At 37.4% G+C, this 15765-nt stretch overlaps 1 protein-coding gene and 1 long non-coding RNA gene across 5 annotated transcripts; one reads left to right on the forward strand and one right to left on the reverse strand.

The window, feature by feature from the left end:
• Window positions 1–1176: 1176 nt before the first annotated feature.
• Window positions 1177–12370, forward strand: KRT222 (keratin 222). 4 transcript variants are annotated; one of them, XM_044938987.2, is made up of 6 exons: window positions 1177–1311; window positions 5785–5913; window positions 6644–6864; window positions 9324–9400; window positions 9766–9901; window positions 10323–12370. In XM_044938987.2, exons 2-6 carry the CDS (start codon window positions 5809–5811, stop codon window positions 10549–10551), a joined length of 768 nt encoding a protein of 255 aa, XP_044794922.1. In that variant the 5' UTR covers window positions 1177–1311; window positions 5785–5808; the 3' UTR covers window positions 10552–12370. The 4 variants fall into 4 exon arrangements, with proteins under 4 accessions (XP_044794922.1, XP_006068695.3, XP_044794923.1 ...); XM_006068633.4 differs by lacking the exon at window positions 1177–1311 and adding an exon at window positions 2532–2720; XM_044938988.2 differs by lacking the exon at window positions 1177–1311 and adding an exon at window positions 2665–2802.
• LOC112583678 lies at window positions 10709–15745 on the reverse strand. Its single transcript, XR_003107788.2, has 2 exons — window positions 12919–15745; window positions 10709–11261 (listed from the first exon to the last, which is right to left on the reverse strand). It is a non-coding gene; the product is annotated as an uncharacterized LOC112583678 (long non-coding RNA).
• Between the last annotated feature and the right edge of the window lie 20 nt (window positions 15746–15765).

The following is a 15765-nucleotide window of genomic DNA, read 5'->3' on the forward strand; positions in this document are numbered from 1 at the left end:
ACTTTATATTTATTATATGGTATATGGTCCAGCTCTCACATCCATACATGACTACTGGAAAGACCATAGCCTTGACTATACAGACCTTTGTTGGCGAAGTGATGTCTTTGCTTTTTAACACACTGTCTAGGTCTGTCATAGCTTTCCTGATGAGAAGGCTGAGCGCCGAAGAATTGGTGCTTTCAAACTGTGGTGCTGGAGGAGACTCTTGAGCATCCCTTGGACAGCAAGGAGATCAAACCAGTCAATCATAAAGGAAATCAACCCTGAATATTGATTGGAAGGGCTGATGCTGAAACTGAAGCTCCAGCACTTTGGGCACCTGACACAAAGAGCCAACTCATTGGAAAAGACCCTGATGCTGGCAAAAATTGGAGGCAGAATGAGAAGAGGGTGACAGAGGATGAGATGGTTGCATGACATCACCAATTCCATGGGCATGAACTTGGGCAAACTCTGGGAGATGGTGAGGGACAGGGAAGCCTGGCGTGCTACAGTCCATGGGGTTGCAAAGAGTCGGACACGACTTGGCGACTGAACAACAACAATAACAACTACATGATGTATCTTAGGTACTTAAGGTCAAATAAAATATTTGAAAATTCATTTCACTTGTTTCTATCTTTTGATATGATGACTAGAAAGTATTAAATTACATATGCAGTTTAAATTTGTGGCCCACATTCTGTTTCTTTATTGGAAAGCACTGCTATAATGAAGAAATACCTGAGAGGTTTGTTTCAAATGCAGATTGCCAGGCCTGGAATCTAGTTCAGCTCTCTGTATTTTAGGCAGAGATTAGGCAACCCACTCCAGTACTCTTGCCTAGAAAATTCAATGGATGGAGGAGCCTGGCGTGCTACAGTCCATGGAGTCGCAAAGAGTCGGACGCGACTGAGTGACTTTACTATCACTTCACTATCGCAGGAACTACATGAAGTAATAAGAGTGTAATTCTTTCCTGATTCTCCTCCCACCATCAATGCCTGTTTCTCTTCCCATTTCTCAGTTGCAATTACCAAAAAAAGAGAATCAGTTTGGCCTAAATAATCATAAGCAATGCTCTTTAGTCAGAGCTTTTGGGTCAGGCTACCTCACAGGTCTCTGACCTACAGATTGACTCTCCTTGGGTAAAGTGTCCACCCCTAGACCAATCCACTGTGACCAATGGGGAGGGTGGAGGAGGCGAGGGTCAAATTAAACAGAGCACAGGAATGACCTGGAACCTCACCTCTCAGCAGGAGTTCTGGGTGCCCAGCTTTGTTTGGAGGGGACGGTGAGAATGCCCGGCACAGACTGGACTAGCCAACGGTGAGTTAATTCAGAAATTAAAAGAGCATAATGTACATTCAAAGGCCCTGTGAGCGCCAGAGCCAAAGATTGATTATTTCCTGAACTACACTCCAGATACAATTTCAGCCAAGCCACTCTACAAATAACAGTGACAGATCTAGCCTTTAAAATATTTCACATATCCAGCAGCCAGCTTTTCAGGCTAAACAAGGAATTTAGGTGGGGAGAGACATAACGTGGAAGCAGACTAGATAGTATTTGGAATATAGCCAAGGGATCAAAGCCCAGTCCCAAGGATGCCATTACATCACCAATCACCATATGACCTTGGGAAAGACACCTTAACCCCTCCTGCACAGACTCATCATCTTTACAGTTTACAAAATGACAGGAATTGTGACAATTAAATAGAATGACAGATGTAAAGGTGCTTTATAAAGTTATAAGAGCTGCACAAATGTTATATAAGTATGCAGGACTTGTCGTCAACTCTACTCTTACTCATGAAAGAGTAACCCGACAATACATCTTATCTCAGTGAATACACCCAGCACAGGGGCTGTCTTGTTGTATTTCTTCAACCTTGTTGAAACGTTGGAAATGTTAACTGTCAGTTCTCATCCTCTATTAGCACTTATCTCCAGCCATAGCTTCATCTGTAATATGCCTTCAGGAATTCACCTCAATATATCAAACTCTGCCATCAGGCCAGCCGCCCACCACAAGTCAAGCAGTATGTATTTAAGAGAAATACAATCAGTCAATCTTGCAGCTTATGACAGCTGTCAGCTGAATACAATGGTCACTTTTTCCAGTAACTGTCAGAATGGGTTTACAACATATTCTAATGCCCTCCCATAGCATTTCTGTTTAAATAATCCAAATGGTGAGGAAAGTCATAAAAGAAAAGCTTAGGTACCATGTTTTAAGCCCAGGTTTATTTCCATGTAATATTTTGGGAAGACAAAACACAATTTTCTTTATGTTATGCCCCATTTTCTTTCCACAAGCTAAATTAACTTCACTCTGCCAAATGTGCTCAATTTTACAGAGACCCAATCCAGGAATACTGAGACTGTGTTCATTTTTTGGTTCCTTTATGGAGAGACTGACACTTCTACCAGATCAACAATAGGAGAAAAGGGTTTACCAAATATTTGCATAATTGATGAGAAACCCAGGGGTTTCCACGGCTTCTGAAAAAAGGGAGCTCTGTATCTTTAAGGCTCCATGGCGCTCTCTCTGCTCGCGATGCAGACAGAGCAGGTTCTGCCGCAGAGACTCATCCTATCGATAAGGTTCTGTTAGCCAAGGTGGAGGATGGGAAAAGAATGGAGCTGTCCCAGCTACTCAATGAGATCAGGGCAAACTATGAAAAGCTCCTCACCAGAAATCAGATAGAGACCGTGCTTTCAACAAGGATCCAGGTAATGATTTCATACAGACAGGCATCTTCCAGGATAAGGAGACAATCCATGTCTATCCAATTCCTGTCCCGGCCTCTCTGAGGTACAGTATTTCCTTTTCAATGCAGCATATACTGGGGAAGGAATTTAGGTTTTACTGCAATGTGACAGGGACTATAGGAGGAAAGGCTGTATTTATTACTGTTAAATGACCATTAAATGAATGTTGATTGATGCATTTTATTTTTATATAAATCATGAGGTTACTGTCATTAACAAAACATGGGATCAGTATACAATAAAATGATGCACAATAATCTCTTTTAGACATCTTATAGGAAGGAAGCATTTCAGATACCCTTGGAAGATATCACGGATTTACTTATAGAAATAATTTAAATAACACCTTTAAAATGACAAGCTTTATAGTGAATTTATTATCTTGCACACTTTGCAAGATAAAACTAAGTAAAATATTTCTAAAAGGTTTCTATCATTTTTTCATGAGTTCGATTTTATACCAGACTGTTACAAACAAAAATCATGTGAGTATGTGAACATGGTACTCAGAAACAATGATGTAATTTGGGACAATCAAAATTCTCCAAATCAATAAGGACTTTTCACTTTGACTGTAGATTATTTTTGCTTTTATACTAAAAGGTGAGAAATGTTCATCTCTAATACTAAGCATGTAATATTTAAGTATTGTTTAGAAAGAGAGCCAAGTTAAATAAGGGCTAAATCCTCATTTCATGGACACTTTGTTTTAAAATGACAATAACCCTTAGCAATTAGTTAAGGTCTCATCTCTAAACAAATGGAAAAACATCTATTTTAGAAACAAAGCTTCAGAAATTCAGGGTTTGTTTATTTATTTATTTATTTTTTAGTTTACCTATCATATCTGAGATCAAATTCTATTCCAAGCACCCAAACACAGCAAAGAGTTTACTTAAGAACATCACCAAAAGGGAAAAAAATATTGCTGGGAAATCATAGGATGTTATCGTATTAGTAATTCATTTTTAGTAACATCATAAATTTAATCTCTAGGTAACATTTTCAGTCTTAATAAAGAATGATCAGCATCTCAAATGAAGCAAGTTCACTGAGATATTTGAAGTGTTGCAAGAATTCACTCACCTTTTACAAAGAGAAGAAAACAATTAATAGATGACAATTTCTGAAAATTATAAACCAAATAAACATTTTATTTTGCAATAATAAAAATACAAGTTACTTAGTTTACAAGTCACAATGCTGAAAGACTAAAGTGAAAAAGCAAGACTACAGTAAGTTTTGTTTCCTTTTAACATAAAACTACTTTAGGGGACTTCTTTTTTTCCCAAAGAATTCAGAAAATCAACCAGAATAAATTTGAGAAAGCATGATTACTTAATTATTACAAAATAAATATAAGCTATTTTAGTTATTTATAGCTATATAACAAACCACGCTAGAACTTGGTGAATTAAAAAGACAATTGTATTGTCTTTCATATTGCTATGGGTTAACTGGGTTCAGCGCGGGTGATTCTTCCACTGCACATGACATTGGCCAGGACCACAGGCATCTTGGGGCACAACTAGGTTGGGACAGCCAACATGGCTTACTCCTGTGTCTGGCACCTTGGCAGGACATTTCTGGAATGCTGGCTCAGCTGAGACAGCTGGGCCTGTTTCTCTCCATCTGGCTTCTACACAATCTCTCCAACAGGGTATCTGGACCTCTTATGCATTGAGGCTCCCAATGTATACCAGGGCCCCAAAAGCACAGAAGTGGAAGTTGTCAGGGCTTCCTAAGGCTTAGGCCTACAACTGGCACATCTTCTATATTCTGCTGACTAAGGCAAGACACGAGTCATCCCAGATTCAGTGTGGAACAGGACCAAACAAGGACATGAATTTGGGGAGGAGTGATTCACTGAGAGCCATCTTCAGAATCTAGCTACCACACAAGCCTAGCTGCCAGCTCCTCACTCAAACCCAGTAGATACCAGAATTTTTATGCTCTTCCATTTCTGAAATACTTGTCCTCCTCTTTTGTGGTTTCTCTAATATGTGTTGCTGCTTTGTTTTGCCAACCTAAAACTAAGAATAAGTGACACAACAAATGAATTTTGTCATCTAATTCCTTGAACTATACTTTATTGACTTTCATTTAATCCAACATTTCCTTTAAAAAAAATCTATTGTACCACCAAATTAATTTTTTGTGTGTTTTAAAATGTATTTTTATATGAACATTAAAAAGTTCTAATTTTTGCCTCAAAATAGTACAATCAATTCCATGCATTGCTCCTAGTGCTCCTGGGGCCAAATGTTGAGAATTCTGTCAAAAGATACTTTCATTCAATCCTAGCATCAGCATAAGAACACTTAAAGTTGAATATAAGCTAATTCACTCATTATTTAATATGAGAACATTTAGAGAGCAGTTCTTAAAGAAGTCATTTTGCTACCACCCTAGATATCCAAAGTTAGCATGCCTTCTAAAAAGATCATTTTTAAAAAGGTGAATCAACAGTGGATTCTTTTAATATAGAAGTCTATTTTAGAATCCCTAATGCCTATGATAACTTAACTCTTTAAATTATTCATAATATATTTTCTAGTAGTATTTACTTCCTGTTCATATATCCAGTCCCAGAAATAATCAATTCATAAAGCAGCTTATAAGAAAAAAGTGGGGGAAGGGGGAAGTAGTAGCTAATTTTCTATCTTTCTTCCTTAATGATGCCATAAATAATGGAAAGTTAAGAATCAGAGGTCTCAAACTTAGGCCTTGCAAACTTACTTCTCATTAAAATGTATTTTTCTGCATTTCATAGACTGGTATGGTAGGAAAGGACTTTCGAGGTTCATTTTACATCTGAGAAAACCGAGGCTAAGAGTGCAATTAACTCACGCATGTGTTTAATCAGTGACTGAGCACCAACCAGAACATACATCTGTAGTTTAAAGAAAAAAGATTTGATTCCTATACTATTTGTCTATAACTGCTCTTAAAGGTCTCATTTTCAAAAGTGCTCTTTTTGTTGTTGCTGTTGCTATTGTTGTTGTTGTTGTTGGCTTTCCTCTAGTTGGAAGAAGATCTAAGCAAAAAAATGGACAAAGATGAAGAGGCTTTAAAGGCAGCTCAAGCAGAGCTCAAGGAAGCCCGACGCCAGTGGCACCACCTGCAAGTGGAAATTGAATCTCTCCATGCCGTGGTGAGAATGACCTCAAGGCGGCTGGCCCGTTGAGTCCCCAGATTTTGTTATCTGATTAGGAGAGGGAAGGAGTAATATCCATCACTGGACAGTGACAAACTAGAAATCAGGGCACTGAATTCTATCCATTTGACCTAGTTCAGCTAGCGCCCTGCCTCCATCATGGCAATGTCTATCATCAGTTCACTGAAGGTTTAGTTCACATTTACAATAATGAAATAATCCTTACACCAGAACCCTGGGGTTCTCTAAATGTTAGAATGGGGGGAAAGAGCTTTTGTCATTATCCAAAGTCCTAACAGTGGAGGATTCTTTTATCCATGCTACAAAGACTTCTAATAGAAAAATATTAAAACACTTTCCAAAAATGCCTTTTATAAGGAGTCTGCTCTGGCTTTAATATTCAATATTCTATACTTTTCAATATTTAAGAAATCAAATAAATCAGGGTGATAATAAACTAATCATACTGCAGATTCCTTTGGAGGAGGGCATAAGAATGATCACAGGTTTCCTTGGAAATAGAAAACTCTCTAGCTGTAGATAGAAAGTACAACTTTTTAAAAGTTGGGCTATACCTAAAGCTGTAAGGAAATACCTCTTGCATAAGTGCTATACAATTATTGCAACCTTTTAAAGAAAGAACTCAACTGAATGAAGACATTGCAAATCAGATTTCAGAGACACAGTTTGTTTCCTTGATTCACTGATGAAGATCTGTATAAAACAGGAAAGAGGTCTTGAAAACTCCCTACATGCCAGTGAGCAACATTACCAGATGCAGCTGCAAGACCTAGAGGCAGTGATTGAAGGACTAGAAAAAGAGCTACAGGAAGTAAGGCGCGGCATTGAAAGGCAGCTTCGAGAGCATGAAATGCTCCTCAACACCAAGATGAGGCTGGAACAGGAAATCGCAACGTATCGCCGCCTCCTAGAAAAGGAAGAAATCAGGTACCTAATTTCCATACAGTGAATGACCAGAAATACAGAGCCACTTAGGTCACTGATGTAGTCGGAAAAATTAAATCTAAAAACCTGTCGTTACCAAGGCATGATCACTGAGTTCCTACCACAAAATCGACACTGCAAAAAAATAAGTGGGAGAACTAGTTCCAGCCCTCTCAAATTATAAGGGACTTTCTCGATGGCTCAGCCAGGGAAAGAATCTGTCTGCAATGCAGGAGACATGGGTTTGATCCCTGGGGTGGAAAGATCCCCTGGAGAGGAAAATGGCAACTCACTCTAGTATTCTTGCCTGAAAAATCCCATGGACAGAGAAGCCTGGCAAGTTATAATCTGTGGGGTTGCAAAGAGTCAAACATGGCTGAGCAACTAAGCACATACCAAATTATGAATAGATGAGCCAAAGTCAGGGACTTGAGCTACAAGAAAGAGTACAAGCAAGCCTGGAACAAAATGAAATGATCCTCCATCACTACAAAGAAGACCTGCCTTAACATTCTCACTCTCCCTATCATTGACCCCTTATAGAATTAGTGCCTCCAATAGACCACCCACGAAGAAAGTTTGAAAAATTCACACATTACTGCTTTTCCCCCTCCCACAAGGGCCCACTCCAGGCACACTTCAAACTCCAAAATAATAATAATACTATTAGTAATACTGTTGTTACTATTATTATTATATTACAACCATGGAAAGCAATGTTGTTCTATGTACATGGTTTGAAAGACTTCCAGATACTCTGACAACAAAAGGCATCAAAAGAGGGATTCTTAATAATTCACACACAGTTTCATAATCTGCAACCACTTGTAAGGTCATATGACTTGGAGCACAGCATAACCTACAATTTTCAATATTCCCAGAAAAATAAAGCCTTATTTGTGCTTGCTTCAGAATTCTGCTGCTGCTGCTGCTAAGTCGCTTCAGTCGTGTCCGACTCTGTGCAACCCCATAGACAGCAGCCCACCAAGCTCCCCCTTCCCTGGGATTATCCAGGCAAGAACACTGGAGTGGGTTGCCATTTCCATCTCCAATGCGTGAAAGTGAAAAGTGAAAGTAAAGTCGCTCAGTCGACTCTTAGCGACCCCATGGACTGCAGCCCACCAGGCTCCTCTGTCCATGGGATTTTCCAGGCAAGAGTACTGGAGTGGGGTGCCATTGCCTTCTCCATCAGAATTCTGAGTCCTCTATAAAACTGGGTGAAACTACTATCATCTATAATAGGTCTTGACACTTAACAAATCTTTGAAAAACACAAATTGAATTAAAAATGCCATTTAGTAGCTAAGTGATGCTGGGCAAATTATTGAATCTCTTTGTCTCAGTTTCTCATCTATAAAATGCTTACCTCAGAATTGCTAAGGATTAAATGAATTAATGTTTGTAAAGTGCTTAAAATAGTGCTATGTAAATAAATTATATAGCTGTATACATATAATTCATTTTTTATGAAATAAAATGGTTATAGATTTGGTTTAATGCCTAATCATTCAAGATGTTGATAAAGTGGTCTTTAACATTCTTTTAACATAATTTTTAAAGTTTTATTATCCTATATTTAAGATACACAGGTATTTGGGCTTCCCTGGTGGCTCAGTTGGTAAAGAATCCGCCTGCAATGTGGGAGACCTGGTTCGATCCCTGGGTTGGGAAGATCCCCTGAAGAAAGGAACAGCTAACCACTCTAGTATTCTGGCCTGGAGAATTCCACGGACATATGAGCCTGGCAAGCTACAGTCCATGGGGTCGCAGAGTTGGACATGACTGAACGACATTCATTTAAATTTATTTAAGATAAAGTTACAAAAGTTATCAAGAAAAATATAATGAACTCCTATGTTTAAGAAGTGAAACATTTATAATGTTACTGAAGTCCCCCTAATCCCCACCCCAGCGCCTAAACCACACCCCCACCCATCTTATCCCCCTCCATCAGTCTAAAGTGGCTTCCAGGTCTGATGCTTGTAAGTCTCATTATATATATATATCCCTAAGCAAAATGGGGAATTGTTTTGCATATATTTTAATCTTTGTAAAATTAGCTAGCTACAATCTTTCTTCCCCCTACTCATTGTTATATTTGGGAGATTGTTCCCTACAGATAAACAGTGTATCTTTAGTTCACTTATTTTCACTGCTAGATAGCACTTCCTTTGTATTGGTGATGGTTTAGTCTCCAAGTCCTGTCTGATTCTTGTGACCCCATGGACTGTAGCCTGGCAGGCTCCTCTGTCCATGCGATTCTCCAGGCAAGAATACTGGAGTGGGTTGCCATTTCCTTCTCCAGGGGATTTTCCTGACCCAGGATCAAACCCAGGTCTCCTGCATTGCAGGCAGATTCTTTACTGACTAAACTACAATTTATCCATTCTCTTATTGGAGAGCATTTGTTTCAATTACATGCTAATACAATGTTGCTTCTATAATTTTGTTTCCAATTTCAGATATTATGGTAGTATCCAAGGTGGGAAAAAAGAACAAAAACCTACCACAAGTAGAGTCGGTTTTGTTTTACCTTCAGGTGAGTTTCTGATGTAACTAACCTGAAAAGTGAAGTGCCATTTATAGGCACTTCACTTTATTATATTTAATTATTATTATTTATTTAGTAATAATATATAATATATAATTTTATATTATAATATAATATATTATTTAAAATAATATAAAATTATATATTATATATAATATATTATATATTATATAACATATAATAAGAATTTATTACAAATAAATATTCTAAAGTAGCAAAACCAGCAATATTTGAATACAGTTTGACATACACATTGACTGTGACTAGTACTTAGTATATAATAGTACTGTGAATAGTACTGAATAGTACTGTGAATGTTGTAATTTAATATTTCATAAATAATATTTTCACAGCCATTATAAATGAAATATCTTTTTCAACAAAAGTCCCACAAAAGTATGAGGATGAAAAAGTGGAAACAGTAACCAAACAGGCAATATTAAATGGAAATATTGTGAAAGAAAGCACTGAAGCTCATGGCACTATTCAGTAAGTAAAATAATTTTGACTTAGAAATAATAATGAACACATGCAAAAAAAATTAACTTCAATTGAATAATCTCAGTAATCTTTGAATGTGTCTAAACATAATTTTACATATTGTGATTTCTAATCAGACATTAATAAATATATAAAAACTCAGATGAAGTATTCAATCCTTAATTCATCATTTTTCCAAAAAATATAGCCAAAACATGAAAATTCCATAGAACCCCTTAGAAATTTTATTCATATGATTTTTAAAGACTACACATTTAACTGTCACAATGTAAATTATAAATTGTAATTTAAATTTTAATATAAATTATATACATTTCTTGATTTATTTTTCATATACAATACATATTACATGGTTTTTTTTACTATAGCTGTACTTCTTCATATAGAAAGATTTACTTTATCATTTCAGGACAGAGAAAGTGGATGAAGTTATTAAAGAATGGGAAGGCTCTTTCTTTAAAGATAACCCTCGATTAAGGAAAAAATCAGTTTCTCTTCGATTTGATCTTCATTTAGCAGCCACTGATGAAGGGTGTTCACAGACTAAGCAGGATAATCTACCGGATATAGAAGTCAGGCTTATCATGAGAAGATCATGCAGTATCCCTTCTATCAAACGTCCATCAACAACTAATTAATCCAAAGACAGTATTTGACTTGATGTGAAAATGACATTCAGATGGACCAGGGTAGGCCTGCTGGCCACCTTCTGTTCCAAAATGTAAGTTATTAAGTATGTATGTTATGACCAATGTGTGACTCATCAGAAAAAAAAAGAGGGAGGGACAAAATGCCTCTGAATATAATTGTAGGTGTATTTTTTTTTTGACAAAGGGAGCTTAAAATCAGAAATTAAGTACAGGTTCTACTTTATTTATTATCCAAATAGTCTTCTTTTTCCCTTAAATTTTTGTCAGAAATTGTAAGCATTAAGATGGTTTAGTTAAGTCTTTAAAATTTTACTCAATGGCTGAACACTGTAAGGAAAAGGGAAGGGTCTGTTTAAATATGATTGTATTATGTCAAGAAACACATTGAGTCATCATTATTCCATGACTAATTACATCTAAAAGGATTTTTCTACTTAAAAAAGAAAGCAATTATAAACAAACCTTTAAAGAGGAATCACTATTCACATAACCGAATTCTTTCCTTTTGAGATAATAATTTATGCAGGTAGAAACCAGATGTTTTGAGCAAACAATAGAAGACACCCCCAGGCGCATCTGATGATTAAATTAATCTTCATCTGAAAGTTTTCTGTCATCATTATCTGATTTCCTGAAGAGTAACTTTACTCGAAGAACTGTAAAGGTTGTATCCTCCCACACAAAAATCAGAGGGCCAGCTGCACAAGCAAAAGAGGAAATCTAGTTACTACAATTACTGGAACTGGATCCAACCTCTCATCATTCCAACTTTTCCATCTGTATAGAGTTAAATATGATTTTAATTTGAGTCTCTGATGTGAGCATTAGATAAAGATACTATATAAAGTATTATAAATATTTCTTGCAAACATTCATGTGAATTAAGATAACAGTATTGTTATCTAAGCAAAGAGTATTTGCAGGATTTATGTTTGTAAGTTGTTCAAACCCTAATAAATATGGAAAGAAAATATATTTGTGAATAAGTCAAGTATTGTTGCAAAGTTTTTTAAACAGCCTAATTTGTTTAATACAGGTATATTTAAAGACCTTAAATAATAAATACTTGTTTTAAAACATTAGAAATTTATAGGCTATCAATTTTTTTCTAAGCAGAAAAAACATTGAGTACAACTCTCCATACTTTTTTTCCCAGCTAAAGTATCACCTAAAGGGCTACAGCTATTAGCATAGTAATACAGCCTTTGGAACTCTCTCTCTCTTCTTTCTTTCAACCAAAAAAAAAATAATTTTAACCAGAAGAAAATTATGTTAAATAAGCTTTAACATAATACAGGGAATAACATTTAAATGTTCTTTCGGTTAGTTCAGCTTTATTTTAGCCTGGCTTATTCTATTTCGTGAAAGGGATGATTTTGTTTTGTCAAGGACACAACAGCATGTGAAGTACTTCTTTTTGCATAAGCATCTGACCTAAAATACATCCTGTACATCAAAGTGTTCTCATTAAATATTAGTTAAATGCTAACTTTATTAAAGCTTTGGAAATGCAATCATATAAGCTATTGTACTAAAAGTTACTGTACTAAGCAACAGTATCATAAATAAAGGAATATATCTAATGTCATCTATACACAGTGTTAAAAACAGTACCCAGCATCATGAATGTAACTGCTCGTGATAGTAATTCCACTATGCAGCTCTTGTATGTATAACATGTACATTTTAAAATACAGTACCTGAATTTATAACAGCTTTATTTGCTTCAGTATTTGCATTTTAAATTGGGATATGAGTTTACCAAAGTAAATGATACCATTACAATAAAAAAAAAATGAAACATGAACTTGCAAACCCGTATTGTATTTGAGTTTGATACATTGTATTGAGTAGAATTATTCCAATATTGTTAGCTTCATTGCAGAATGGAGAAAACTACAACCAAGGTGCATAAAAGCACAATTGTTATACTTTTATTTAATAACAGAAAAATTAAGAATGGTATATTCTAATATATGATATACTCTAATTAAAAAATAAAAATAATCTCATAGTCCTGGGAAAAGTATAATAACAGCAGCCACAATTTGCAGAGGGCTCACTCTGCTCCTGGTCCTGTAATCAGCGTCCTCAAACTCAATCTCTAATCCTCACAGCAATCCTACAAGATGAACAGTATCATCCTCATTTGATGGATGAATAGAAATTAACATTCTTCAATCTCTCTGAAATGGTTCAAATGCATGCTTCCATAACAAAATACAAAAGTAAACACTATGAGTCCCTTCACTGTTCACCCAAAGCTACCACAACATTGTTAATTGGCTACAACCCAATACAAAATCAAAAGTTTAAAGTTTGGGGGGGAAAAAAGTAAATAATAAGTTCAGTTACCAACAACTGCACAATCCCAGCCCTGGGACTGTCACTCATTACCCATGCAACCAGGAAGGAGTCACTTAAATTCTCTAGGTCTCTGTTTTCACACCTGAAAATAAAGAGAAAGGTGGCACTTGATCATCATTCCTGCCCTGCCTACTTCACAGAGCTGTTTGAAATAATACACATGTAAAAATATTTGGCAAAGCACTACTCAAATATATAAGAATATATGGATGAAAACAGTCACTGGGAGAGAAGAATTCATGTTCCTGTCACAAATCCCCAGATATTTTGAAGATAAGGCAGAAGACTGTAAAAGCAAACCATACTTTGTCCTCAGACCTGGAAATCTACTAGACTTCAATATTTCACAATGACTTCTAGTAATAGCAATTGAACAGCCATAACTTCTGCTTTCACAGAAAGGGCTGAGAAAACTAGCTTATTTCACCATGTTTCTTATAGCCACACTTTTGTTTTTATTAGCCAGACTTTTATAAGTGGTTCAGACAGAGTTCTGTCCTCCCTTTCCCTATTTTAAGTGGGGGGTGGGGTGGGGGAGGGGGGAATCCATTTAAAAATGCTTCATTAGAACAAACTCTAGACAAACTGCATGGCTCAGTGTTGGATTCAAAATCTTTTTGAGTCACAAACCTCTTTGAAAATCTGTTAAAGGTCAAAACCTCTATCTGGAAGAGAGTTGGGAGAAAGCACCTGAAAATTGTGTATAATCTTAAAAGGTTATAAAGGAATAAACCTCCTGGAGCCAAATCACAGACTAGTAGGTGTCCAAGGACTGTGGTTGTTTCCTTGTTCTCTCCCATGTTCTCCTCTTTCTTCCTTCCCAGTCGTGGTTCTTGTTCTACCCCTGTTTTTTCCTTCCCAGCATCTTCCCACAGCACGAGGGAAAGAAATCAAAGAGACTTCAATCCCAGCTTAATCACTTACTAATTTGGGGAGGAAGAAGAACCTCGAGGAAGTATGAGTAGTGTCAAAGAGCAACGCAGGTAAAGTTCCTGGATCTTGCTGCCAGAAAGAAAACTAAACTGCTTGGTCCTATCTCTGGGGTTTACCATCAGGTGCCTGTGAGGGTTCCCAATATCTTTACGTGTAGTATGAACAGTCATATTAACTGTTCATCCCACATCTTCCAGGAATAATCACCATTCAAAATAACCTGTCCTGCAGGCCCCATAAACATCCCTGCCCATGCAAGATCACATGTCCTAATGCCTGCTTGGGGAAAAAATCAACAGCATCTCAGTGTAAGTAGAGTCCATCCTGTTGGCTATTTCACTCTTCAGTCTTAATCTCTAGGACTTTCTCTATTATATTTTGCCTATATTCTTCCTTTCTTAATTTTGCAAATATTCAGAGCAGAGAAAGAACTAAAGGGAAGAAAATGAGATAGCTGATCATTTATTCACTCCACAGATAATGGGCACGGGAATGGGCATTGTTCCAGATGTTGAATCCCCCGGCCCACGGAGCTTTCATTCTTGATGGGAAGAAAAAGATAACAACATAAAAATATAACAAATAGAGTATGTTAGGTGGTAATATATAGTATAGAAAAAAAACATGAATAGGAGGCTAGGGAATGAGTTACAGTTTTATATAGATCAGGAAAAACGTACTGAAAAGGTGACATTTGAGTAAAGATCAGGAGATGAGACAGTGTATCAAGAGTCACCACTCCTTTGCTTTCCTACTATTTTTGAGTCCTCCCTTTCCCACTACCCTATACTTTGTTGCACACACCCAGAACTTTTTCTGCAGAAGACTGCCTAGAGATGAATAACCAAGCACCTGCCCCAGCATAGTGCCTGCCCTATCCTCCACCACAAAAGCCAGTGGAAGAAGGTACTGGGATTCCCTGCTGAAGCCTTCGTGTACCTTACATTCATCCATGTATCTGATGCTTTTATATTTTAAAAAAGCAATTTCAGGTACATTATCTCAAGCCCCACTCAGGCTGCTCATTATCCTTTGATGACCTCTTTTCCCTTTAATATGCTCTTTAGTTTCACTAATCTCTAATCATGAACATGAAAATATTGGAGGTGGAAGAACCGGACAGAGGGTCACTTGTCCCTGGCTTTGCGGTCTTCTGGAGATGCCCTAGTCCCTGCTGGCACACCCAGGATGGTGGCTAAGGGTAGCTGCAGAATCCAATCATTCTCAATGTCAACACCATTCTCAAGTAGTTTCAGATCCTTCCCCCTCTGCAGTGGCCCACAGGGTCAAGTGTTTATATATTCAAGGAGAGGCTGCTATCTAGCACATCAACGTAGTCATGATTTAGTGAAGAAGAGTCCTGGACTAGACCGTAGCCTGCCTCAATATACATTTACTGAGCTTCTTACAATGGTTCAAGGCCTTACTGGACACTGGCTACAGGAAGATGACCAATGCAGACGGCTGAACTTTTGCTTTCAAGGCTCTCATAGAGTACTGACAATAACAAATACAATCTGATACAACGTATTAGGTAAAGGCCATAATAGTTATCAAAGAACCTTGGGCGTTCAGAAGAAGAAATTCGGAGGGGAGGAGGGGCGCGTGAGGCGGGGAGTTCCCGGAGGGCATCAGAGACAGAATTTGAGCTGGATCCGGAAGGACAGATGAGTTTAAGCCCAAGAGTGAAGAACTGTCGTTCCTGGCAGAGGAAACCGAATAAGCCAAGGCGCTTTGGGACATAGACCCCTTGCCCGGCGCTGCCAGGGACACATAACCTGCGGCAAGGAGATTTACATCTCCGGGCCTTGGCTCAGAAACCTGTGACAATTACACCCGCCTTGCGCTTGGAAACAACTGGAAAGATCTGTGCTGCTTTCGCCAAAGCTTTTGCCCGCGGTT

This window comes from Bubalus bubalis, chromosome 3 (genome assembly GCF_019923935.1).
Source record: "Bubalus bubalis isolate 160015118507 breed Murrah chromosome 3, NDDB_SH_1, whole genome shotgun sequence".
NCBI classification, from domain to species: domain Eukaryota; kingdom Metazoa; phylum Chordata; class Mammalia; order Artiodactyla; family Bovidae; genus Bubalus; species Bubalus bubalis.